General features: G+C 39.8%; 2 protein-coding genes across 3 annotated transcripts; both read left to right on the forward strand.

Annotated features, from left to right (window-relative positions):
- LOC133712066 (endoglucanase 8-like) lies at positions 1-3,573 on the forward strand. Its single transcript, XM_062138144.1, has 7 exons — positions 1-267; positions 356-763; positions 861-953; positions 1,042-1,203; positions 2,385-2,496; positions 2,612-2,775; positions 3,092-3,573. Exons 1-7 carry the CDS (start codon positions 37-39, stop codon positions 3,413-3,415), a joined length of 1,494 nt encoding a protein of 497 aa, XP_061994128.1. The 5' UTR covers positions 1-36; the 3' UTR covers positions 3,416-3,573.
- A 5,616-nt stretch (positions 3,574-9,189) lies between these two features.
- LOC133712064 (uncharacterized) lies at positions 9,190-12,648 on the forward strand. Of its 2 annotated transcripts, XM_062138142.1 has the most exons (4): positions 9,190-9,302; positions 9,999-11,068; positions 11,295-11,956; positions 12,180-12,648. In XM_062138142.1, exons 1-4 carry the CDS (start codon positions 9,262-9,264, stop codon positions 12,240-12,242), a joined length of 1,836 nt encoding a protein of 611 aa, XP_061994126.1. In that variant the 5' UTR covers positions 9,190-9,261; the 3' UTR covers positions 12,243-12,648. The 2 variants fall into 2 exon arrangements, with proteins under 2 accessions (XP_061994126.1, XP_061994125.1); XM_062138141.1 differs by having other exon boundaries at positions 11,295-12,648.
- The last annotated feature ends 13,463 nt before the right edge of the window (positions 12,649-26,111 follow it).

A 26,111-nucleotide genomic window follows, 5' to 3' on the forward strand; every position in this document is an offset into this window, starting at 1 on the left:
GCAGTGTGTTCTCCCTCCCTTTGGCTAACCAGAAAAATGGCGCGAAATGGCCTTTGCTTCCCGGGAAATGTTCCCGCATTTCGCGCAGCACTAGTCCTCTCGCTGCTCCTCCTGCTTCTCCACCCAACCAGCGCCGGCCACGACTACCACGACGCCCTCCGCAAGAGCATCCTCTTCTTCGAAGGCCAGCGCTCCGGCAAGCTCCCACCCGATCAGCGCCTCAAATGGCGCCGCGACTCCGCATTGCACGACGGCTCCACCGCCGGCGTAAGCTACAACAACTCCTCTCAACTTTTCAAAGCTTTATCTTAATATCTGGCTCGAAGCACATTAATATATTCCATGTTGTTTACAGGTAGACTTATCCGGCGGGTACTACGACGCCGGCGACAACGTCAAGTTCGGCTTTCCAATGGCGTTCACGACGACTTTGCTGGCGTGGAGCATTATAGACTTCGGGAGGATAATGGGGTCGGAGCAGAGGAACGCCGTCAAGTCCTTACGTTGGGGAACCGACTACCTCCTGAAGGCGACGGCGGTTCCCGGCGTTGTCTTCGTCCAGGTCGGCGACCCCTACTCCGACCACAACTGCTGGGAGAGGCCGGAAGACATGGACACTCGTCGCACGGTGTACAAAATCGACCGGAACAACCCGGGATCCGACGTGGCAGGCGAAACCGCCGCTGCGCTCGCCGCTGCCTCCATCGTGTTCAGGTCACGTGACCCCGCTTACTCGAGACTCCTTCTCAATCGAGCCGTTAGGGTACATCACTGTCACACTGGTTTAATGACTTGCGACTTTAATTTTTAACCTCGGGTGGGTAAAATAGTGAAACTGACCGTCAATAATTTTTCCATAGGTTTTCGAGTTCGCTGACACCCATCGTGGTGCGTACAGCTCCAGTCTCAGAAACGCCGTGTGCCCTTTTTACTGCGACGTGAATGGCTTCCAGGTGAGCCACAATCCTGATATTAATTCCTAGCCGTTCGATCAGCATACAAGCCAAAAAAGTTGGTTTTATAATATACGTGAATGTGCAGGATGAGTTACTGTGGGGAGCAGCGTGGTTGCACAAGGCATCAAGAAGGCGCCAGTACAGAGAATACATAGTGAGAAACGAGGTCGTGTTGAGAGCTGGAGATACCATTAACGAGTTTGGTTGGGATAACAAGCATGCTGGGATTAATGTCCTCATTTCTAAGGTAACTAAGCAGATCCCTACCTTAATTTATTAATTATTCCATTCTTAATCATTATCTCGATTCGGGTTTTTGTTCCTTTTGTCTTTATGTTATTGTTTGGAATGTGACAACTGTTCCTTACTACTCGTATTTAGATCTTAACTTGGTACGTTTTGCGCTTCACGTGCTTATAAAACACGACTAAACGTTAGAGCCATGCTATCGAAATGTTCATTTGGCCATGGCCGTGACACTTTTGTATGTTTTTCTTTGCATGTGGTGGACCATTTAGTATATATAGTATTTGGATCAACTTGATAATAGGTTAGCGATGCTTAATTATTTGTTTAACTGGGGTGTACATTGTACATGGTTGTGGCGGTCCGTACGTCCAAGATCAATGGTAATAAAATCAGAGCTATGCCAACTTCAAATAAACTAGAAAAAAAGATGGTCAGGATTAGCTAGGTGGTGTAAAGTTCAAAAAGGTTGATAATATAGACTACAAAATTGAAGGAAAAGGTCCATGAATCCTGATGATTTCACATGATAATACGATGCACCTTCAAGTTAGCCTTTTACTGTTTGCTATGCACCCTTACTCGGTAAAGACTCTTCTAATAATCAGATTTCAAGAGCGTGTTTAGTGCAATTACTTCCTACTTAGTTAAAAAGTTCCTGTTAGAACTCAGATTGGCCTTAGAATTAGGCTTTCTGTCATAAGGGATTGGAAAGACTTTTGGGGTCGTCCATGGATTTTGGCTTTGTGTTGTCGCTTCCATCAGAAAAAGCAAACTGATGCTCCAGGTCTCCAGCTCCATTCCATGTTTGGGTCTGGCTCTCGTGGGTCCTTAAAAGTTAAAATAAGTGAGTCACCGGTCACGTACTGCGACCTGCATGTGCTTAAAGTTCTGGGGACGATGGGTTCGTCCCATACCTTATATACTCATTCAGTCTCTCTGGCCATAATTTCTCCAGAAAAAAAAACTTTTCCCAAACTGAGTGTGACCCCTTGTTGAGGGCTTTTCACTACCAGGACGTTTCAATATTCACAATATCTTGTATATATCTGAAGCTTCTGAACTGGTGTAAGAACATTATATATTGAGTTATAAAAATAAGATTATCTTGATTCATGAATATGAATATCATTGGGTAATGCACTCATATATATTTTTTGATTATATAAAAATGTCTGGCAGGAAGTGCTTATGGGAAAAGCAGATTATTTCCAATCTTTCAAGCAGAATGCAGATGGATTTATATGCTCCGTTTTGCCTGGACTTACCCATACCCAAGTCCAATATTCTCCAGGTATTTTTTCTGCTAGGACTTGCTTGTGAAGCTAAAAAAAGGAAAAGGAATTAGGGTTTTCTTTACTTGCTGAATACGTTTTGTGATTGATTAGGGTTCTTTTTTTGTTTTGAAGGTGGTTTGATCTTCAAGCCTGGAGGGAGTAACATGCAGCATGTAACTTCGCTTTCGTTCCTACTTTTGACTTATTCGAACTATCTAAGCCACGCCAATAAGAACGTGCCATGTGGCATGTCCTCCGCCTCCCCTGCCTTCCTCAAACAATTGGCTAAACGCCAGGTAACTTAATCCATAACCCAGCACCCAACGGAACCCTACAAATCTAGATAGGCTACGCTACTATTCTCGGGTTCTCATTAATTCATGCAATCATGGACCATTTCTCCATCAGACAAATTAACGGCTAGATTTTGTCCTTGTCTCACTTTACCTTAACTTACTGCCACTTGGTTCTTTTGTACATACACAATCTATGAAATTGTCAACACGATTGAATGACCTATATGCGCTCAAGCATCCAAGGACAGGGGTGATTATGGAATTATGTTTAAGTATCGGGATAGTATTATAATTTTCGAAGTTGTGGTGGTTTCAGGTGGACTACATTTTGGGTGACAATCCATTGAGGATGTCTTACATGGTTGGATATGGGCCGCGTTACCCACAGAGGATACACCACCGGGGCAGCTCACTTCCGTCGGTTCAGGCCCATCCTGCTCGTATAGGATGCAAAGCCGGTTCTCGCTATTTTCTGAGTCCAAATCCGAACCCGAACCTGCTGGTTGGGGCGGTCGTGGGGGGACCCAATAGCTCGGATGCATTTCCAGACTCAAGGCCTTACTTTCAAGAATCTGAGCCCACGACGTACATCAATGCGCCCCTTGTGGGCCTACTTTCATATTTTGCAGCCCATTATTGATTCTCCAAGTGTAAACAGTGAATGAGAATTCGTAGTGGTGCGCCAATAGTCACCCACCAATCCCCCACTCTACCAATTGTTGTTACTTTTGTAAGGTTCTAATTGTTCCTCAATTTCCATTAATGAAGAAAGAAAATGGGCCAAGCCTAGATATGAAATTTAGTCTCAAAAGCCCTACCTAGTTTTGTATATCCTTCATACTCACTGCAATAGTTTGTGACCTTAAAAACAAGGCACAACACCTCTTTGGGTGGTCTGGAAGACGATTGTTTCATACTCACGGCATTAGTTGGTGACCTTCGAAACAAGGCACATCACCTTCTTGATTGATCTGGAAGACAATTTTATCATTGCTTCTAGTTAAAAGGAATTAAATTAATTTGTTGAGATAAGGATAGCTTGCTCTTTGCTACTGTAAGTTTTATGTGCAACTTTTTGCTCTATGATTTTGCAGCCCCAACTACGGTTTATGCATTTCATTTTTATATACGTACAAATTTTTTACTATCTATACATTTCAGTTTAGTAACTATAACTACTATAAATAACCAACTAGTTATTATATTGGTATTCTCTTCACAATGTTGAATTAGGTCCGGTACCTTTTTACCTAACAATCAGAGTGTGAAGAGTAAATGATTTGCTGCTGAAAATTAGTGTTACTTGGAAGATCTTCGATCGTATCATAATATCTTAGTAGCAAAAAAAATTGATTTATTGTATAATGATGGTTAATTCATGATCGACTTTCCAAATAGAAAAAAGAAATAAGAAAATGGGAGCAAATTCTATATTAGGATTTCATCTATAGTTGCTTTTTAAATTAGTTGAACTATCTTCCCTCTTTTTGGTGGGTTGTAATTTTGACTTTTATGCCTTTATTTTTTGTCAAAATGGTTATACCTTGGCCTATACTCATTATTTTTTATCTTTTTATTTTGAGACGAGAGATTCAAACTAAGATATGGTCTATTCTTGTAGAAAAAAATACAATTTGACCAATTTGGTCTCATAACCTAAGCCAGACTGGTTCTGCCGAACCTAGATCTCAATCTTTGTTTAAGTCTTTCTTGTTCTTTTACAAAATTAATTTTTCTGTATATATCACACCAAAGGAAAAAAAACAAAATAAATAGTCTTCTAGTTAGATACTCTTCTCTCCATACTAAGGCTAAAATTTTGAATCACTCCAAGTCTCCAATCAAAGTGAAAAGTAAATGTGGGGTTGAAAAAGGATGGGAACCCAAAACTGAATTAAAAGATAAAAACCAACAAGATAAAAGGTCTGTAAGAACAAATTCTATACCATCAACTACCAAGAATTATCCTCGCTTGCAGGATGATCAGATGTTGCAAAAACATGCTTTGATGCACAGTGAGTACTTGTCTATGGATGGCCCTACAGTGGAACCAGAACCAGGTCTTCAAGATTACGAGTATCATGAGCTGCTAATAGGGCACGATGGAAGCTTGATCTTTGGCGATGAACATCAACCTCTAGAGGAGGGATTTGTAAAGATTTGTCTGAAAATTGTAGCAGCGGTCTGTACAGATCTGTTCTCATGGATTGTGTTGTTTGTAATGAAGCTGGTAGCCACACTACAACAAAAGTGGGCTTCACACACCATTTTGAATGGTGTGAATTGGACCAATGGACACCATTGATTAGTGGGGATGATCAATAGGCACAGTTTTAGACACTAAATAGTTCTTGGTCTCTTTTGCTGGCGTGATAAAGACCCAACAAACTCACCAACCAAAACAATAGTGAGTAAATTGTGAGTCCCAAAAATTGATTGGTGACTTTATAAAATTATATTTTAAAAAAAAATTAAATTTCTCAATGGGCATCTATCCGAGCAGTCAACGTTAGGGCTGGGCTCGGGTCGGGCCGGGCCTGAAATTTGGTAAAACCGAGACCGAGCCCGAAACAATCGGTCCGGGCCGGTTCGGGCTTTTTCAAAATTGGAAACCGACAGAAACCGATCCCAAACAGGCCGGTTCGGTCTTCGGGCTTTTCGGGCCTGAAATCCAGTTTCCCACATTTGCCTGCAAGTCCAATAATATGCAAAATATGCACAAAATTGGGTAAGAGGCGAGGTTTGAACCCCCAACCTCTTACACGAAAGTCTTGCTCCCAACCACTGGAGCACGAGACTCTCTCAATATACTATGTGCATTGTTTATATTTATCTCATCCTAGGTCATCCCAAAACCCCCTTTTTACTTTCTCCTCTCTCTTTCTTTAATTCTTTTCTTCGACACTCTTCTTCTTCTTCTGCATTTCTTCGACACTCTTCTTCTTCTTCTGCAATTCTACTTCAAATCTTCTTCTTCTTCTTTTTTTTTTTTTCTTTTTTCTTCCTCCCCAATCCCCATTATGCAATTCTCTATTTAGTATATATTCATCAAATCAACATCATTAGATTTAGATCATCCTCATCGAAAAGGCGAAAACCCATATTCTTTCTTCAGTTCTTTCCTCTTCCTCGTCTTTCATCAATTAGATCATCCTCACCGGAGGGAATGATTGCCAGCGAAGCAGAGCAGAGAAAAGAAGTGGAAGACGATGATGAAGAAGAAGAAGGGCCTGAATTAAAATGACTATGGTTGTGATGATAGTGATTGTGCAGAGAAGACAGAGTAGCAAAGTGGGATAATGAAGAAGGTATGAAAATCAAACTGGGTTTCAGATATTGGAATAAAAATCCAATCTTTTTTAGCCTTCCGGTCTTCTTCTCCGATCTGGGTGTATGAAATATTATTTGTGTTTGTGTTGGATCTGGAAATGATGCAGCTGTTGTGGTTGATGGGCTGTTGTTTCGGGTCGTCGGAGCATTTAGGTTTGCAAATGGAAGGGAAAGGTTTAGGAGGAGGAGGAGCTGGCTTGAGAGGAGAGTGAGAGAGGCTGAGATGGAGGAGAAATCGGTCCCTCTCGGTCTTTCGGTCCCGGAAAACATCAAGCCCGAGACCGACCCGATAAACTGTAATTCGGGTCGGGCTTTGCACCGAACCGATATTTTCCAACACAAAACCGAACCGAATCGGGCTTTTTTGATCGGTTCGGGTCGGGTTCTCGGGTCCAGACGCCCAGCCCTAGTCAACGTACTAACCATTACGGCTGATAAATCAAAATTCAACACTTAAGCATAAAACACAATCCATGACTTCCATTATTAAACAGAAAAAATGTTCACAATCTCTCAATTTAGAATAGATCATGACTACAACAAAAAATTCCACTTCAGCAATCGTCCATTAACCACTGCTAATTATGAATCTAAATATACAGTCTTCCTTTAATCCATCAGGAATGTGGATCATTGCTTCCTCACCAGGATTCATGCTCCTGCCAACAGATCATCACTTTTGGTATGATTTGATAAGAGAAGAGATGAGAGTTAGTAAAATGAATTGGTACCCAAATTTTTTTTGAACAGAAAAGAAAAGGAAAATATATTAGTATCAACATCATATCTCACAATCAGGGATTCGATTTAGAAGCCAAAAACATTAAGAAAATCTGTGAATAAATGCCCAAAACATCACCAAAACTAGTCTGACTCGAGCAATAAAGAGTTGAAGACCATCCCGAAAAAGCTACAGTCCTATTAACACCAACCCTGCAGAGAGCCAGAGAGTAAAACATGTATCCAAATTCAGTTCAATATGAACTAATCAAATTATAAAATCAAAAAAAGTTTCAGTATTTCTTACCAATAGGAAACTTTCATTCTAACCTTCAAAAATAGGAGAATTCTTGGGTACCTTTTTTTTGAACCAAACCCCAAGTCGGGTATCCATAGTTATATTCATCTAAAGCCAGAATAGGCCGTTACATACCCTTCCGCTGTCATTTAAGGACATAGACAGACAAGAAGGTAGTGGTAGTACCCACAGTGGTACATAGAAATAGACCTACTCATTAGATATTCATGTGCGTAGATATAGCGGAGATCCTCCTTTGGTACTACTCCAGAGGCGCTAGAAATACATAAAGTGCACATAACGTGCATTAACTTCCTAATACAAGGAATTATTGTAATTAGACTAACTAAAAACATAGAGATGGGCCTAGGGAAAAAAACCCTAGCCCAAAATTCTGCAGCCCAAGTAGCTCAAGAAGAAGGCCCACTCAAGGCCCAACAAGCTTGGCTTGGCCCAAGATCCGGCCACCCCCTCTAGACCACCAACTTCCAGCGCAGCCCCTCCCCATTGCCGGCTCTGTCATGTTCCCGCCGCCCTGAGTCCACCACCGTTCGCCACGCCTGAAAATCCGACGAACACGCCGCCACAAGAAATACAACAAAACTACCACCGCCACAAGCTGCGTCATGCCCCAGTGTTGGCTCTGTCATATCCCCACCGACCCGAGTCCGCCACAATTCGCCGCTCCTGCAAACCCGACGAACCCCGCCGCCACAAGAAACACGACGAATCCAGCGCCTCCACGAGCTGCAGCACCACAAATCCGTCTCAATTTCATCGAACCCGATCGACGCCGCCACAGATCGCGCCATCAATCCAAGCCTCCAACAACACAAGATTGTCCACCTCCCAGAGATCTCCTGCCAGAAACTCAAACCCGACCCTCACCTGCCAGAACACATGAGCAACCCCATTAAAGGACTACCTGAACCCTAAAATTCAGTCCCCGTCCGGCAGCAAAACCACGTGACATCGGCGAGGCCAAGGCCAGCCGAGGTGCCAGGGCCGCCGCCGGACGAGAAGTTTGCACCTTGGTCGTTGCCGAGCTAGGGTTTCTCTCAAGGGGAGAGAAAATTTTTGTTATTAATTCTTGGGTACCTTGGTGTTTGCCATACCCTCATTTTGTTAAATATTTTGGACCGTTGGATTAGTAATATATCCGATGGTTCAAAATATTTAACAAATTGGTAACTTGTTTAGCCCTTAGCCTTTCTAATTTTTTTGGTAACACAAACTACTAATTGAATTGAAAACAATAAAGATAGTGAAAACAATAAAGCCAATTAATGTTTGATTATCAATTGACAATTGACAATTATGATTTTTCCTTTTTCAAAAAAAATTAAAAGAACCTTCTATCCTAGGTTCACCGAATTACTTTTAGTTTAATAGTCTATATTACTAATTAATTTTATTATTAGTGAATTAATGCTTGATTAATGCTTGTTATTAATGGACAATTACACAATTGAAAATTACATTTTTTCCTTATTAAAAACAAAAACCTTCTCACCTAAGTTCGCAAAATTAGTATTAGTTAAGTAATCTTTATTACCAATTAATTACATCATTAGTAGTTTCCTTAACCAAATAAAATTCTTTTTACATGCATTTTACGACAACGACAACAATTAGTGTAAAAATAAATAGGGAAAATGCTCATTTACCCAATTTTTGGGTCATTTAACCCCATTTACCCAAACAGTCTAAGAGATTCCCCACTTAATCAACAGTTTTCATTTTTAAACCCCAATTACCCAATCTTTTCCTCACGTGCCTGTTTTATCCAAATTTGCTGACCCTTTTGCCCCTCTATAACTGAAACGCTTTCAAATTGTAACAGAAACGTGATTTAGGGAGCGAAGCTCTCCGAGTTTAGAGAGAGAGAGAGAATCGGCCGGGATTGTAGAGAGAGAAGCTCCCTGGTTTTTGATAGTGGAGCTGTATCATTTTAGAGAGGGAGAGAGAGAGAGAGAGGAGCCGTGCGATTTCAAATTCTGGAGAGAGAAGCTCCCTGGTTCCAGCGTGCGTAGCTCTCCGGCGATTTCAGTGTGGGAAGCTCTCCGGCGATTTGTATTTAGAGCTGGTGGTAGAGGATTTGCGAAGCCTAGAGAGAGAATATCTGCTGCTATTTTCAAATGGAGCGAGGTCGAGATGCTCTGTGTGTTCCTCCACTGCGGTTTGTTTTTTTTTTCTTTAGCTCTATCTAATCTGTTTGAGTTTTAGCTCGATTTAATCTGTTTAACTAACAGATCTTCTTGTGTACGAATTGTTGTGTTATTTTCGAACTGAATTTTCTGAATCAGAGATTCGTGTTATGTTTGTTTTGGTTTTGAATTGTTGTTGCAGTTTTGTTATGAATTTCCAGGTGTTTTTGAGTGCATTGTGTTAGTTTTGATTTTCTGTATTAATTTCGTGTTTTTATTGGTGAATTCATGATTGGATGAGGGTTTGAGCTGTTTCCGAGGTGATCTGGTAGCTCTGATTAAATTTTTGGGAGGCAGTAATATTTTTACTGGGGGGCAGTAATGTGTGTTCAATGATATTTTAGTATCTATAATTGTTGCCTGCTGATCTTTTATTTGAATTCATTTCAATTTATTACATTTTCGAAATTGTTTTTGCTGTTTTGACTACATTATTGGGGACCAGTAGTATGTGTATTGTGGGCCAGTAATGTTTTGATGTGATATTAAATCGCTGTAATTGTTGTCTAGGTATCCTTTTCATTATTTTAAAAGTAATTTGGTACTTCTGCTATTTCGTTGTGGTAGTTTTGATTAAATCATTGGGGGGCACATCTCAATTTAATGGGGGGCAGTAACATGTGATGTAGGTTTAATAATAGATTCGTTCGGTTGTGTTTTCTTCGCAGGTCTATGGTTGATCCTCTGGTTGCTAGGTGCCTTTACTCTGGCAAAGGTTATATGATTCCTTTGAATCAATGCATGAGCTACTCTGAGTTGTATGAAGACATTTTCCGTACATTCCAGTTTTTGCCAAGTGATATTATTGAGCTTCAGTATTCAGTTCCAGGTTGTGAAGTTTGTTTTCTTCGTAACGATCGTGATTTCCAGATGCTGTTTTGCTCTGCTAGAATACATAGGTTAGAGTGTGTCGATATTTCAGTTTTAAAGATTGGGGGAGGTTGTAGGAGAACTTGTTCTGTGGATAGTGGGTCGGAAGTGATTGATGAAGATGATTATTTGGGTGATGCATTCAGGACTGAAGTTCACAAGACGTATTTGTCTGATGAGTGGAGTTCTTATATTCATCATGTCGGGGATAAGTTTCATGGTGCCGCTGAGCTCCGTGAGAAGCTCAGGAAGTATGCAATTGCAGTTGGTTTCGAGTTTGTTTTGCTGAGAAATGATTTGGACCGTATTCATGCAGTCTGTGCAAATGTTGGAACCGAAGGATGTGATTGGCATCTTCGTGCTTTTTCATCATCTGCCAATGGTTGCCTTTACATAACAGAGTTGAATAATATTCACACTTGCAAGGGTGTAGTTAGGACTCAAAAGCACAAGCTTTTGGGATCCAAGGTTGTCAAGACTTGCATTGCTGCTGATGTTAGCTATAATCTTTCATTGACGCCAAGGGAAATTATGAGCAAGTTCAAATCAACTTATGGGTTTGATATTTCCTACAAGGTTGCCTTGAAAGCAAAGCATCGGGCTAAGGAAGCGATTTATGGTTCCGATGCAGACACGTTTAGCAAGTTATCTTGGTATAAGGAAGCTGTTTTGCAGAGTAATCCCGGCTCTTCTTTTGTGTTGGAAGTTGAACCATCGACGAATCGTTTTCAGAGGCTTTTCGTAGCTTATGGAGGTTGTGTAGAAGGGTTTCAATTCTGTTTGCCTGTGTTGTATGTTGATGGAACGTTTGGTAAGAGCATTTACAAGGGGCAGATTCTGTCTGCAACTGGAAGGAATGGGAATCAAGGTAACTGTATTGTTTATTGCCCCCCCTACATTTATTATTGGCCCCCAGTAATATTGGCTTTTGTTATAGTTTCATATGTGTGCTTAATATTTCTTGTTCTAGTTTCTTTCATTGTGATAGATATCATTTTTACATTGCTGTGCGACGCTGTGATAGGTTCCTGCCGTTCAATATCAACATTATTGGCCCCCAGTAGACTGATTTTCCAGTGATCTGGTTTATGCAGGTTTCTACCCTCTAGCCATATGTTTTTGTGATTCTGAGACAGATGCAAACTGGACATTCTTTTTCAAGCATTTGAAGAGTCTGCTTGAACCTCAAGGAAGAGTTATCACATTTATTAGTGATCGGGGTGTTGGATTGTTGAGTGCTTTCGATAAGGTATTTGCTGGTAATCCTCATCTGTTTTGTTACAAGCACTTGGTGGCGAACCTTGCCGGTAAATATAGGGGTAAAGGTAATTCAAAATTGATTGAAGATGTTAAGCAGAAGTTTTTTAAGGTTGCATATTCCTCTACTGAGAAGGAATACCGTTTCAATTTGCGGTTGCTTAGAGCAGTTGGTGGTGCCGATATTATTGACCCTTTTCTTGCTGAATTGCCTGTGGAAAATTGGTGCCGTGCATTTTATACTAGTTGCCGATATGGAATTATGGCTAATGGGATTGCTGAATCATTTAACTCTTGGATTGCAATTGAGCGTTTGATGCCAGTCTATTGTATGCTGGACCAGACAAGAATTAAACAAATGGAGATGGCCGGTAAGAGGAGGGAAGAGGCAGAACGTTGGACCACAGAACTAACTCCCAAAATGGAGGAAAGATTGAAGGAGCAAATGGAGAAATCTCGTCGTTTCAGTGTCCATTATTCTAGCCCTGGAGTTTATGAGGTTCGATCTGACTTTTCATATGTAGTCAACATCTCCGATCATTCATGTTCATGTGTGAAATGGCAGATTAATTGTTTTCCTTGTCCTCACGGCCTTGCTGCATTACAGGCTGCTTCTGTAAATGTATATGATTATATTGATAAGTACTTTCAGGTTGATATGTTCAAGAAGAGCTACAGTTTTCCTATCTGTCCGATAACCAATGTTGATATGTCTTCTTCAGAATCTGCTTCTGAATGTATATTACCTCCCCTTTCGAAGAGGCCCCCCGGGAGGCCTAGGGTGAAGCGGTTCAAGTCGGTTGGAGAGGCTGAAAAGAAGCTGATTCGTTGTGGTCGTTGTGGCAAAATGGGCACTCATAACAAGTTGAGCTGCACTGAACCTCTCGTTCAGTAGTAGTATATGTTTCTGTAAAGAGTCGTTACGTTTTGAATTTGTCTACTGGGGGGCAGTAATTGGTTTATTGGGGGCCAGTAATTGTGTATATTCAGGCACTAATAATCATTTTTCTTTTAATATGTCAGATTCTTACAGTTGGGATGATTAAAAGATTTTTTACACAGCTGAATTTAAATTTTCCAACAGGTTTAATGCTTACAGGTGGTTTCTGGGGGCCAGTAAACATATTAGTGCCCCCCAGTAAACACATCAATTCAAGGACTCCTTGTATATTCAGGCTCAAACAAGCATTATTCTTTTCGGAATACAGAATTATACGTTTGGCTTCTTTGCAGTTGCTTTTAGATAGTTTAAGTCAATTTTCCAACAGGTTTAGCTGTTTTTAGTGCTTACAGTAGGTTTCTGGGGGGGGGGGGGGCAATAAACAAATTCCTGCCCCCCAGTAATGTCATCTTTTAAATGACATCTACTTATTTGAAACCCTGTTCAAATGTTGCCAACAAATTTAAAAGCCAACTGAGTGACTTCAATACATCTACTGGGGATATTAGTGGGGCCCAATAGTATTCTGACCTACAAACAACAAATTACTGGGAGGTAGTAACATGTCTACTTTGGATCATTTTGTGTAAGGTGCATGCTTCTAATTGAAGTCAGCCCAATAATGCAGTTCATTTCACCATAGTTTCAAGATAAGGCTAGTACGAGAACTTTACAATCCCTACTCTTCGGATACAAAATCTACATTTCTAAATATGTTATATCTTATCTCGCTCCTCACTTTCTGCCCAATAGTAGGTGCATGAACCTCTCAAGCAATCTCTTCCTCATGTTGTCCCCGCCTTCCTTGGTTGGTTCTATGCCATTTACTATGCTCTCCATGTAATGGAGCATAAAGGGCCCGCAATCACCACTGTAAAAAAGTAAAAATAATTTATGTTTATTAATGTAGGCAGCAACGACAAATCTTACACAACTATTATGACAAATAGGTTGCTTTAATTTACTTACGATGATGTGTTCTGTTGCGGGCAGTCAAAGTCTTCAAAGAGTTCATAGTCTGTCTCCACAACGTTATTCTGTAAGATCCAGTTTCTGGTTTGTTTTTCCTCCTCGGTCATTGCTTCTTCAACAATAATCAGGTTTTCCTTATCATCTTCGCCTTTGCATTTTTCTCGAGTGATATTTGGATCTTGGCTTTCGCCCCGTATTCTCATCTTAGTCAAGTTCACAACATGTATGAATTTCTGTATGTGCTTTACCTGTTTTTTACAGACATGGAATTTTAGTTCAACAAAAGCATGATAACAGTATGGAAAACATAAATCTGCATTTGTGGAATTACTACATACCACTCTTGCTGCATTCAGTTGGTACTTCTCCTCATTGGTGAATTCATTGATTGGTGGCCTCAATGAATTCATATGTGTGAACCTCCTTGTTTCATTGTCAATTACCAGCAATGTGTAGTGCATGCTTGTTGTGTGGTGAATTGGTACTAGCACCTTTTTGAAACGGAAGACTGACCACAGGGGTTCATAAATCATTGTCTCGACACCACACTCAAAAGGTCTAGTGTCCTCATCTTGTTCTTTGGTCTGTTCATACTTTATAGCATAGTACTGCATACAGAACGTAACCAAGTTAATTCAAGGTCAAACTAAAAAATTTTGGGTAATAATCCTTTCCTGACTACAATAAAACACATTACTGGGGGGCAAAAATGTGCCTACTGGCCCCCAATAGACCGACATATACCACTTGATTTACATCCAATACGAAAGAAATAAACAGAACATCTTCAAAACACAAAATGATAGATATTCAGTGCCAAAAATTGGGGAATGATCACTCTACTGCCCCCCAGTAGAATGATTACTTCCCCCCAATAAACACAAATTGTATGCCATAATTTAGACTAATACACAATGTTGCTTTCCAAAAAACACAGAATTCAATGTGTTTGGTTTAGGCTACTTACCCCTGCGTCGATTGTGAGGAATCCCACTTGCGCATTTAGCTTTTCTGCATCAGACTTCAACAACTCCATATAAACGCTGATCACCTGCAATTGGGTCATTGGATCTTTCATCAGAACATTAAAGGTGAACAATAGTAAGGAAAATTGAGTGAAATACGCATTTTACTGGGGGGCAGTAATCATTGTCCTGGGGGGCAGTAAATCATTAAATGGAGCCTTTCATTGAAAGACTTACATCAGTTTCGATGTCCCCCTCTTGGATGATTACTCTTAGGTCGTGCTTGGTGATCCGGCGTAGAAGATCAATGCTGGTCCAGTACTCGGTCCTATTCAAACAAAACCATTTGATTCCAATGCGGATTTTATCAATATGATAAACAGAAATTGAATTGTTGTACCCATTTTAAACCAGGCTGTGTACTTACGTGTCTTTCACAGCAACGTTGAAGAAGTCTCTATAGTGCCTTGCCACTGCCGGGTCCAGTGTCCTCCATGTTGGCTTATCGCATTTAACACCCTTGATCTTGATATTGTTCAACATTTTTCTCTGGGCTTGCTGCATGATTCCTGCTTTCTTAGGTGCAGCTCTCTTCGTAATTTTTGCTTCTTCCGGAGTGTCGTACTCCCACTCCTCCTCTCTAGCCTTCTTGGCAGCCCTCCGGTATGTCTTCACGTTCTTCACTATAGAATGTATCTCCGGAGTTTTCTTCTGTGGTTCCTGTTTGGCTGGGGTCCCTTCCCTCGGTTTTTCCTTTCCCATTACTCCCATCGCTTCCTTCTCAGCAATAATCCTTATGATGTTATCGAGCTGTTCATCTTCCTCTTCATTCCCATGTACTTGTTGCCCCGGTTGTAAACGGCTTTCATCTTGTTGTCCAGGTATTTCCTCTGCAATAGGAAACGCTGACGTCACCGTGTCCGTCGACTTTCCCACACTGGCTGCATAATGGGTCTCCTCTCCTACGCTTTGTCCAAAGTTTGGATTTTCATCCTCAACTTCATCTTGGGGGACCACTTTCGGCATGAAAGGAACTATCTCAAGTTGTTTTTGTGGTGGGGGGACCTCTCCTTTCTCCTTTTCAAGCCGGATGTACAACGCCCTGATGAGGTTATTTTTTGCCCTCTTTTCAATTTCCAGCTCTTTAATCCTCTCATCGGCAACCTTTAGTTTGACCCATAGATCTTTGTTCTGTGCATTCAGTTCCTCGTTTGCTTTGGCAAGCCTTCCTAGCTTTGCCTCCATTTCTTTGGTGGGCTTTGACTCACCAATTGCTGCTTCCATCTCCCTGATTAGTTCCTTGATATTCCCCGTCAGCCTTTCATTTTGTTCCTCTTCCGTTTGGCTTGCCTGGGGCACCTGCCAAAATTTGAACCAAAACCTGTAAGTTATTGGTCCCCCATAATGTGTTTACTGGGGGCCAGTAATAATATTATTGCCCCCCAGTAGACTACCATAGAAGCTCATATTTCATTTTAAACAAGCCAATTTTTAAACATTAACAAACAAACATCAGTTATTCAAGTCATAGGCTTAGTTTAAGTATAATTGAACATGTGTCAACAAATTACTGGGTCCCAATAATGTATCTATTGCAACCCAATTTCTGGCAACAGACAAGCTCAGTTGAGCCACTCACCCAGTTGTCAAAGCTTGGTGTGTCCTGCACCTCATCACCCATCTCGAGGTCTTCCAGTCCAATTTTCCCTTGCCACGGTCCAGCTTTTATCAGATCCTGTTACATTTAACAAGTCAGTAATGTGTAGTAAACACTGGAAAGAACATAGATGTAATGTTTTTGTAATTTGCTTACCACGGCTAAGTTCTCGTTCCTGTACAGCTGTTCCAGGCTAAATATTTCCTTTATCGACCATCGGATGAATCGTGGAGTTTCATTCTGCTTTCCAAGTATCCAGGTCTTTGCCCTGGTCTTCTCAAGGAACCAGTAATATATGAGAAGAAGGCATCCATTCAAAACAGATGGACTGTTCCTCCTATACTTTTGTAGCCCTTCCATCAAGAAGTTCAGAATTAATCTTGGCCAGTTGTACATGTTTATCTTCTCAATCCGTTCACATACGGCGACCATATCCCATGTGATCTGAGCACCGGTTCGGGTGAAAAAGAATGTGCTGAATAGATATGTGATCATTAGCACGGCTATCTTCCTGGCATCTTTCTCTTTTGCCGGCTTTGTCAACTCAGTTACCAAATACGATTCCACCTTTGTTCTGAGGACAGCATGCGTCTTTAAAGGGCTGCCAAAAATTGGAGAGTCTTCCATCTCTTCCCTCACCACCCTCCTGTTCACATTGAACACTTCTCCTTCGGCCGGGAGGTGAAATAAAGTCGTGATATCCTCCTCCGTTATTTCCATAACAACATCCCCAAACTTCCACTTGTTGTCTGTGCGGTCGAAGTGCCTCATGAGTATCTCCAGGTCCGCTTCATGCTTGTGTAGCTGGATCTCGGTTATCTTGTCCTGCCAGAACGGTTCCATCATTTCTCCAAAGTCTGTACCCTTCAAAATCTCCTTTGTCTTGTCTGGTATTCTATCCTTGTGTGCATTGACCATTCTCCAGAATGCACTGAGCGTGCACTTCTGTTGCTTCCATTCAATCTTTGCTTTTTGGGTCTCACTTTTCTGCTCTTCCTTCTTGATTTCAGCTTTCTTTTTCTTCTTGGCCTTCTTCCTCTTTGTTTTTTCTTCTTCTGAATCCTCTTCCTCTTGAACAGGTTTCCTTTTTGGTTGTTGTCTTGTTTTGATTACGAACCTCTTCGTTGTCTGTTCACCTTCTGATTCGGATTCTTCTTCTGATTGTCGTCTTGAATCTTCATTCACTTCTTCTTCAGCAGATTCTTGATCAGAATGATGTTCTGCCTGTTGTCGCTTCCTCTTTCTGATGTCGTCAAATTTTTTTTGCAGGGTTTGGTTAAACGTTGTATCAGTGCAGTTATCTGAACTCTCTGAACTCCTGTCATCTTCTTCTGAGTCACTCATTATGGTGAATCTTGGTCTACCCATTCTACACCAAAACAAAACCAACATGATCATTCTAAAATAGTAAAGAAAAGGGTTCTGACCCCGTATGCAGACATTATTGGGGAGTAGTAATGTGTTTACTGCCCCCCACTACACCATCAGAAATTTCACCAGATTGAAAGATTCACAGTGTATTGCACATTATCACAAAGAAAAACAAAACACAATGATCATTCTATAATCAACAAGAGATGATGACTGTCTTCTGAGGAAGACATTATTGGAGGGAAGTAATGTGTCTACTGCCCCCCACTAAACCACCAGAAATTGCAACAGATTCAAGTATTCACAGTGTATTGCACATCATCACAAAGAAACACAATATTTGTTTTAGAATCAACAAGAGATGATGACTGTCTTCTGAGGAAGACAGAATTGGGGGGGAAGTAATGAGTCTACTGCCCCCACTAAACCACCAGAAATTGCAACAGATTCAAGTATTCACATACTGCACCCCAATATCTGTCTACTGCCCCCCACTAGACTGACACAAACCTCACACTTTCCATCAAACATTACACCGGTTCCTATATTTCGCTGTTTATAGAATTTATTCACACTCAAAGCAACAGTTAATGTCTAAAAACCAACATTATGATGGTCAATAATATCTCTTCTGCCCCCCAGTAGACTGACACAAACCACACAATTTTGTTTCCTTTATCGACTACTGCAGTTTAACACTACATTTACTGTGGAATATCAGTTTCAGTCCGTCAATAAATAAAGCAGTCATCGTTCGCCCCCAATACAAAGTCTACTGGGGGGCACTAATGTTACAACTTTTATGGTTATGACCCCAGAATAGGCGTTCAATAACACCTCATTTTCTCTAAATGAATCGACAAGCAACATTCGTATCAGATTTTCTCAGTGAGGATACCAGACACCCTATATTTTCACCGATTCTGGAACTTGCAAAGTCGTTCGAGAAATTTCACAGAAATGTAACCAAAATGAAACTTCAAATTACTTTAAACGTAAGATTTTGTAATAGGTTCTTCAGAAAACATGTAATAACTGGAAAACGGAGTCGGAAATTGTGTTTTTACCTGTTTAGATATCTTCGAAGCCGAAGAAGGGAAAAAAATTGCCGGACCTTGAAGCGTCGTCGCCGTAGAACGGTCAGAATCGGTTACGGAGGGAGAGAGAGAGAGAGAGGGAGAGATAGTGAAAGAGGGAGTGAGGCAGAGAGAGAAAACGAATCGGTTACGGAGGGAGGAAGAGATTTGACCCAGATTGACGCTTGATAGAGATGGGTAACTGACGAGTCGTGCGGTTTTAGTGTAGTGGCACTACCGTAATAACAATTTCATCCGGAGCCTAGATGAGTCATGACACAGTAGAATTGGGTAAGTGGGCACAAACAGTTAAAGGTGGAGTGATTGGGCAAATATTAGGTTAAAAATGGGTAACTGGTCTCAGCCCCAAATAAATATTATGTAGTCAAATGAGAACCTACTTTAGGACTTAATTTACTCAAATGAGAATCTACTTTACTCTAATGAGAACCTATTACAATTACCACTTTTAGGACTTAATTACTCAAATGAGAACCTACTTTTCTCTAACGAAGACCTTATTTACTTTAATGCAGATTTTTTTCTAATTACCACATGTGTCCTCAAAGTGGTTACATGAGTCCTCAAAATGGTTACATGAGTCCTCAAAATGGTAAATATTATATAAAATAGAACATGTATGAATCTTTATGTTTTTATCATTAGTGAAATTATTACTACAATGACTACACATTTTATCACAACCCACAACACTTGATGTAAAAGCGGTAACTTTTGTTCTATTTGTAGTAATTACTCCACCTAAACTAATGTACTAATTTATAGACAATTTAATAAGTATGACAACAAATTTGTTGTTATAGTGGTAAATCTTTATGTTTTTATCATTAATGAAATTATTACTACAATGACTACACATTTTACCACAATCACAACAATTGATGTAAAAGTGGTAACTTTTTTCCTATTTATAGTAATTACTCAAGCTAAACTAATGTACTAATTTATGGACAATTTAACTAGTGCAACAACAAATTTGTTGTCAAAGTGGTAAATCTTTATATTTTTATCATTAATGGAATAATTACTCAATGACTACATATTATACCATAACTCGCAACTATTGGTGTAAAAGCGGAAACGTTTGTTCTGATTGTAGTAATTACTTCAAAAACTATACCATTTACAAGATTACCAAACATTTTACAATTCCGACAACATTTGTGTTGTGAACATGGTAAAATTAAAATTAGACCAAAAGATATGTAACAACTCAGTATTGTAAGGAGCTTCTCCACTTGATAATCAAGGTTCTAAATTTGATAAAAGTTGTCCAAATATGATATTTACATCTTTGACCACTCAATTACAATAACCACAACAACTGTTGTCATAAGTCGTAATTGTAGTTCAACTATGTGTAATTTATTATTTTGACAATACTTGTTACATGATTTTTAACAATGTTACATATCAAGAAAGAGTGTGTTGTTAATATGGTAAATTTTATTTTTAAAAATGACACATGTCGATATTTAATTGGGTAACCTGTTGACCAGTTCAGTAGGCTTCCACTATATTAATTTACTAAACGTAAAAAAAATAAAAAAATAAGGGTATGGCAAACACCAAGGTACCCAAGACGACAAACCCAAAATTCAGATCTGCCATGAAGAGAGATGCATGCAATAGCCTAAAACCAAAGAACCAACCAAATATAATAACAGAACCAAAACCCTAAAATTCAAAAAGATAAATAATTTGCCATACCTTTTGTGTAAATATGAGATTTCATTATGTACGGGTATCAAATTCTCGCCATTTTGAAAGAGATGAAGCGAAACTATTACAACAACTAGCCTGATGGAAGATATGTCTAATTTTGTACAGTACGGGTAATGATTGAGAGATTGCTACTTCTGCTATCTTCAAAACTAGAGATGGAGAAAGATAGGCAAAGAGAGAGAAGAGACATTTTTCAGACAACACGACTGCTACGATTTTACCTGGGTCCAATTCATATTGTTGCCCTTCTTTGTACATCAGAGAGTGAATGAGATAGCCTTTAGAACGGTGTGGAAGATCTGAGAAGGGGAAAATGGGTTTGGAGTATTTGGACTTTGTGTTATCTTGAAGGGAAAGGGGAACGACTGTGATCATCTCCTTACATGGAACGGCTGTGATCTTCTAGGTATCAAGTGATTGAGATAAGCCCAAATTCTGCGTCGGGGCAAAAGTAGAGAATATTGACTAAAAAGAATATTTTATTGGTTATTACCTTCTTCTTCTTTTTTTGGTGGAAAGGTTATTGGTTATTACTTGTTTGGTGACACTGCAACAGTTGAATAAGTCAGTGTAGTTTTTGGAAGGATTGGTGAGATATACGATGGGCTCTCACCATTGATTAAAATGTGGGTATCTATTGGTATCCTTAGCCCATGTTTGTTGTGGTGCCACTGGCCTTGGGATTGTCCTATAGGAAAATGGGATTCTGGTCAGCCTACACCATGCAACTGCTTGGACTGGAAGAAATAAAGGAATTAGTAATTAGAATCTTTTAGAGAATGCATCTATCGGTGTGCCTGAGTTGCCCCAAGCTGTGCATGGTTCTGTGTAGGGCTGGCTCGGTAACGGTAACCGGGTTTTTTGCTTCAACACCGCTACCGAACCGAAACTCATCGATCTTGAATTTATTGCACCGCCGCCGATACCGATAAATCGGTTACCGATGATTCGGTACACCGACGTTGCGGCTCGGTTTCGGTTTGTCGACCGTATGTTTCAGGAGCGGCAGCAGCGAGCAAGAACAGCTGCCCTCCTAATTCCAGATCTAGTAATTCAGTTGGAGATCCGATTTTTGATTCATATCTAGAAAACTGAAGGAAGAAGTGGAAGAATGAATAAGAAAAATGATGAGAAAATGGAGGAAGAAGCAAAAGAATATTCTTACAAAAGTCAGAAATGGGGAGAGATGTTAACTTAATGAGCAAACCAAGATCGTTTCACAAAATGCATAAACATAACCAAATGATCAATACAATATGAACTAGAATACAACAAGAGGAGATGCATCACCTGCTTCATGCACAACAGTCATTCCTTCAAAAGCAGTAGCAGCAACACAGCTATTCAACACAAATAATCCGAGCTCCAAAACTTCAAGCAGCCACACGCAAGAAATCTTCTACTCAACTATGTGTTTAACTCCTCTCTATGGGGCAGGACTGAATGTTTTGTCACACAGTGAATAGGGACTTCAAGCACCTATATATACAAGCTAGATAGGTCTTCCCATAAAAGAATCCTTGATTCTAGCCAATGAGTTATTTCTGAAAGATGCTATAATTATCATATCAACTAATTAGATATTTATCTTTATCAAAATGGATTCCTAACCATATGAGTGACATACCAAAGCTCATTAGGTGTCTAGGTAGATAATTCATATATTTCCCATTTATTGTAATAAGTTTAATCAGTTTGTTATTTACTTAATGTAGATAATATTAGGTCCAAATAATATTTTACAATCTCTCCTTTGGACCAATATTGTCTACATAACAACTGAACCAAAACTCATTCCAGAAAATAGCCAAAGTGTGCACTGAAATATATGGTTTCTCAAGATCCATTCAGTTCTGTCAAGAACGCAGCAGCTAAAATAGAACTTGCATTGGAAATAAACATGCTTATGTAAACATATTTGTTCCAAATTACTAATAATAACCTCTGCATCTCACATGAACTACAAAACTGATATGATGAAATCAAGTGGTAAAGTATGTCATTCTGCAGTAAACACTTGATTATAGTCCACCTAAAAATTTTGAATATCAAAATCATAATGCAAACATTATTTAATTAAGCACCAGTGGATTGCATGTTTGCCGCTTACTGAATATATGCATATTTCCATCCACCTGATAATCAACAAAACTAAAATAGCAGCAATAAAATATTTTCAAAATAAGATCAAGATGTGAAACAATATATCTGGAAATACCTCAAGCTTTATTCATTTGACCAAAATATGAATACATATTGTTTCTGACATGAACTGCAAATTGAAATAAAATTGAAACTTTCAAACTAAGAAACTGAAAACATAATCTTTATGACTTTTGCTCTTTCTGAACTCAGGAATGTAAACTAGAGAGAATATCCATGTCTTCAACATGCTTCTTGAAAACTGAAACTGGTAATGCCTTGGTAAAAGGGTATGCAAGCTGTGCATCTGTGCTAATGGCAGCTATTTCAATCTCTCCATCTTTTACCCTCTTTCTCACACTGTAGAACTTCAAGTCTATATGTTTTGAATTATTGGACCTTTTGCTATTCTTACTGAAGAACACAGCAGCTTCATTATCACAATAAACTTTCAGCTTTCCATCAACAAGATTACTTAAAATCTTTGTTTCCAAAAGAAAGTTTCTGATCCATAGGCCTTCACATACACCTTCATATATGGCTATAATTTTTGCTTGCATGGTGGATGTGGCTATCAATGATTGTTTCATTGTTTTCCAAGCCACTGCACCACCTGCCAACATGTATACATAGCCACAAGTAGACTTCATTGATGCAGGATAATTGCCTGCAAAATCTGAGTCTGTGAAGCCTACAAGTTCAAGTTTCTTCACACGCTTATACACAAGCATGTGACTCTTAGTCCTCTGTAGGTATCTCAATACCTTTTTGCCAGCAGTCCAATGCTTGTGTCCAGGATCAGATTGAAATCTAGACAACATGCCAACTGCAAAGGATAAATCTGGCCTAGTGCACACTTGTGCCTACACGAGACTGCCAACTAATCTAGCATATGGTACAGACTCCATTTCCCTTTTCTCAACACTTGTTTTAGGGCATTGATCCTTATTTAATTTATCTCCCTTAGATATTGGAACCTCCCCATGAGCACAAGTAGCCATATCAAATCTCTGAAGTATTTTTGAAATGTAGGCTTGTTGAGATAATCTCAATAAACCTTGTGCTCTGTCTCTCTTTATCTCAATTCCTAATACATAAGAAGCCTCTCCTAGATCCTTCATATCAAAAAATTTCGACATAAATATTTTGGTATCTTTCAGTAACTTAATGTTACTGCTAGCAAGGAGAATGTCATCTACATATAGGATAAGAAAAACAAACTGGTTTCCAACAACTTTAAGATAAACACATTCATCTACTAGATTTTCTGTAAAACCAAAAGATGCAACCACATAATCAAATTTTCTATAGGACCATTGTCTAGATGCCTGTTTAAGTCCATATATAGATTTCTTAAGCTTACAGACTAAGTTTTCTTTTCCAGTTTCAATATAGCCTTCTGGTTGTGACATGTATATCACTTCCTCCAGTTCACCATTTAAGAAGGCTGTTTTTACATCCATTTGATGTAACTCCATATCATGGTGAGCTACAAGAGCCATTATGATTCTAAAAGAGTCCTTAGTTGAAACTGGTGAAAATGTTTCTGTAAAATCTATACCCTCCTTTTGTGTGAACCCTTTAGCTACAAGTCTTGCTTTGTGTCTCTCAATGTTTCCCTTGGCATCTCTCTTAGTTTTGAACACCCACTTGCTGCCTATAGGCTTGTGATTTGGATCTGGCTTCACATGTGAGCCCCCGTAAATTTTGTTTAATTTTTAAAAGGTGATCTAAGTGAAGAAATCGATTTCAGAAATTATTTTGGTGTCGTGATCACAATTTGGGCTCTATAATTTTCGTTTGGGCCAATGTTCTTCCATTTGGGCCTAAATTGTTACTAGAATTTATCGAGATAAATTGTCGAAGTAAATTGGAGTAGGATACGAATTGGGTTGTAGCGAATTTGAACATTGAGTCTGTTAGAGAAATCGTTGGTGAAGAACGAATAAAAGTTACGAGCCCGGAAACCCGAAAGCGATCAACAGGGAGTATTATGTAATTTGACGCGAGGGCAAATTCGACATTTCTCACACGCTAGTATAAATAGGAATAGAAAACCCTAAAATCTCATTCTCTCCCTTTCTCCTCTCCCAGCCGCGTCCTCTCCTCTCTCTCTCCCGACCTCTCGCACTCCCTCTCTCGTTCTCCCTCTGCCATCACCGGAAAATACCATCTCCGGCCACCATCTCGCAAAACCACCACCACCAATTGATCCAGCACCCAAATCCGACCCAAGCCTAAGCCTTACCGTCGACATGCATCGCCCACAGCCACCGTACACGACCACCACAGTCGCGACCTCACTGCCCCTCCTCTTTCGTCGATCTCCGATCATTACCTAGCCACAGCGCCACCACATCTCCACTCAACAAGCGACGAGGAGTAAAACCCAGAAGCCCTGCCACCCACCGAAGCTGAACGACGCCAAACACACATCATCGGAGCCCTCGGCTCTGCATGTCTTCATTTTCCGGCCTCCAGTTCGAAACGAGCGAAGCCACCTCCAAGGATAGAACCAGCACCTCAAATTCCTCCAAAGCCCTCTAGTTTTGGCCTCCAGCTCCGGCAGACACCGCTGCACGCGCCGCAACTGGTGCTTGAGCCATCGAGAGCCGCCTTGAGCGCCACCAGCTTACTCCCTTCGTCCAGTAAGCTTGATTTCATCCCTTTTCATTGGTCAAGCCCATATTTCAATTTGGATTGATAGACTCTAATTCGACTGTTTAATTTGGGATTGTGTGAGGTTTTGTGGAATCTGGGTTTTTGAAGAATTTGGAGAAGATAAGTGTTGGGTCAGTTTCCATTGAGAATGGACTGAGGTAAGGGTTACGAACTCTATGTTTGGATGTGATTTTGGTTAAGAGCTGGACTGCTGATTTTGTTATGCTCGATAGGTGTTAAAACAGTGGTGAACGATGGATTGCAGCAGCGACGATTTAATTTCCAAGCTGGAAAAGAAGAATGGTAAGAGTTTGGGTATTTGGATCTGTTTTTGGCATATGTTGTTTGTACTGATTGAGGTTGTGGTTATAGTGAAAACAAGAAGTGATTTTGTGAATTAAAAAGATGAATTTGGTACAGAATGTTGAAATGTCACTTGAGGATGAAATCGGTGGTTTGGCCAAATACTTAAAGAAATTGGCAATTGAGAATGGAGGATTGTATTTGTTCAAGTTGAAAATTAATTAGACAAGTTACAATTGAAACAATCCTAATCTTATCATATCCCGGAATGACTTAAAGTGACGAAGTTATTTGGGAATGGTAATTATCGTTTGTTTCTTTAAAGTAGAAATGTTAAACAAATGAAGGGGAATGTGTCAAGTATGGTCACCATATCCCAAATGATTTAAATGCAATATCATTTGGATTATTTGGGAATGGTGGTTGCTATTTAATTGCTTAAGGTTTAAAAGCTAAATAAAATGAGGTCAAACCGGTTGACCGGAATTTTAACATGGAAAGAAGTGTGATCACCATCTATCGAATGAGCTTACTACGTTAAGTGAATTGTTCGGTAATGGAAATTGTGATTTGTTTTCCTATAGTAAAAAGGTTAAAGAAATGAAGGTGAAAGTGTTAAGTATAATCACCATATCCTAAATGATTCAAATGCTATATCATTTGGATTTGGATTGTTTGGGAATGGATAATAGAATTTATCAACTAAAGGAAAATTCTATAAACACAAGTTCTAGATCATTGTTCGATTAAAGGATAATCCGATGGATTATAAGGAAATTAAGTAAATGTTTTGGTTGCTCGGTTAGTTGAGTTATAATGAA

The sequence above is a fragment of the Rosa rugosa genome, chromosome 5, assembly GCF_958449725.1.
Source record: "Rosa rugosa chromosome 5, drRosRugo1.1, whole genome shotgun sequence".
Classification (NCBI taxonomy): Eukaryota; Viridiplantae; Streptophyta; class Magnoliopsida; order Rosales; family Rosaceae; genus Rosa; species Rosa rugosa.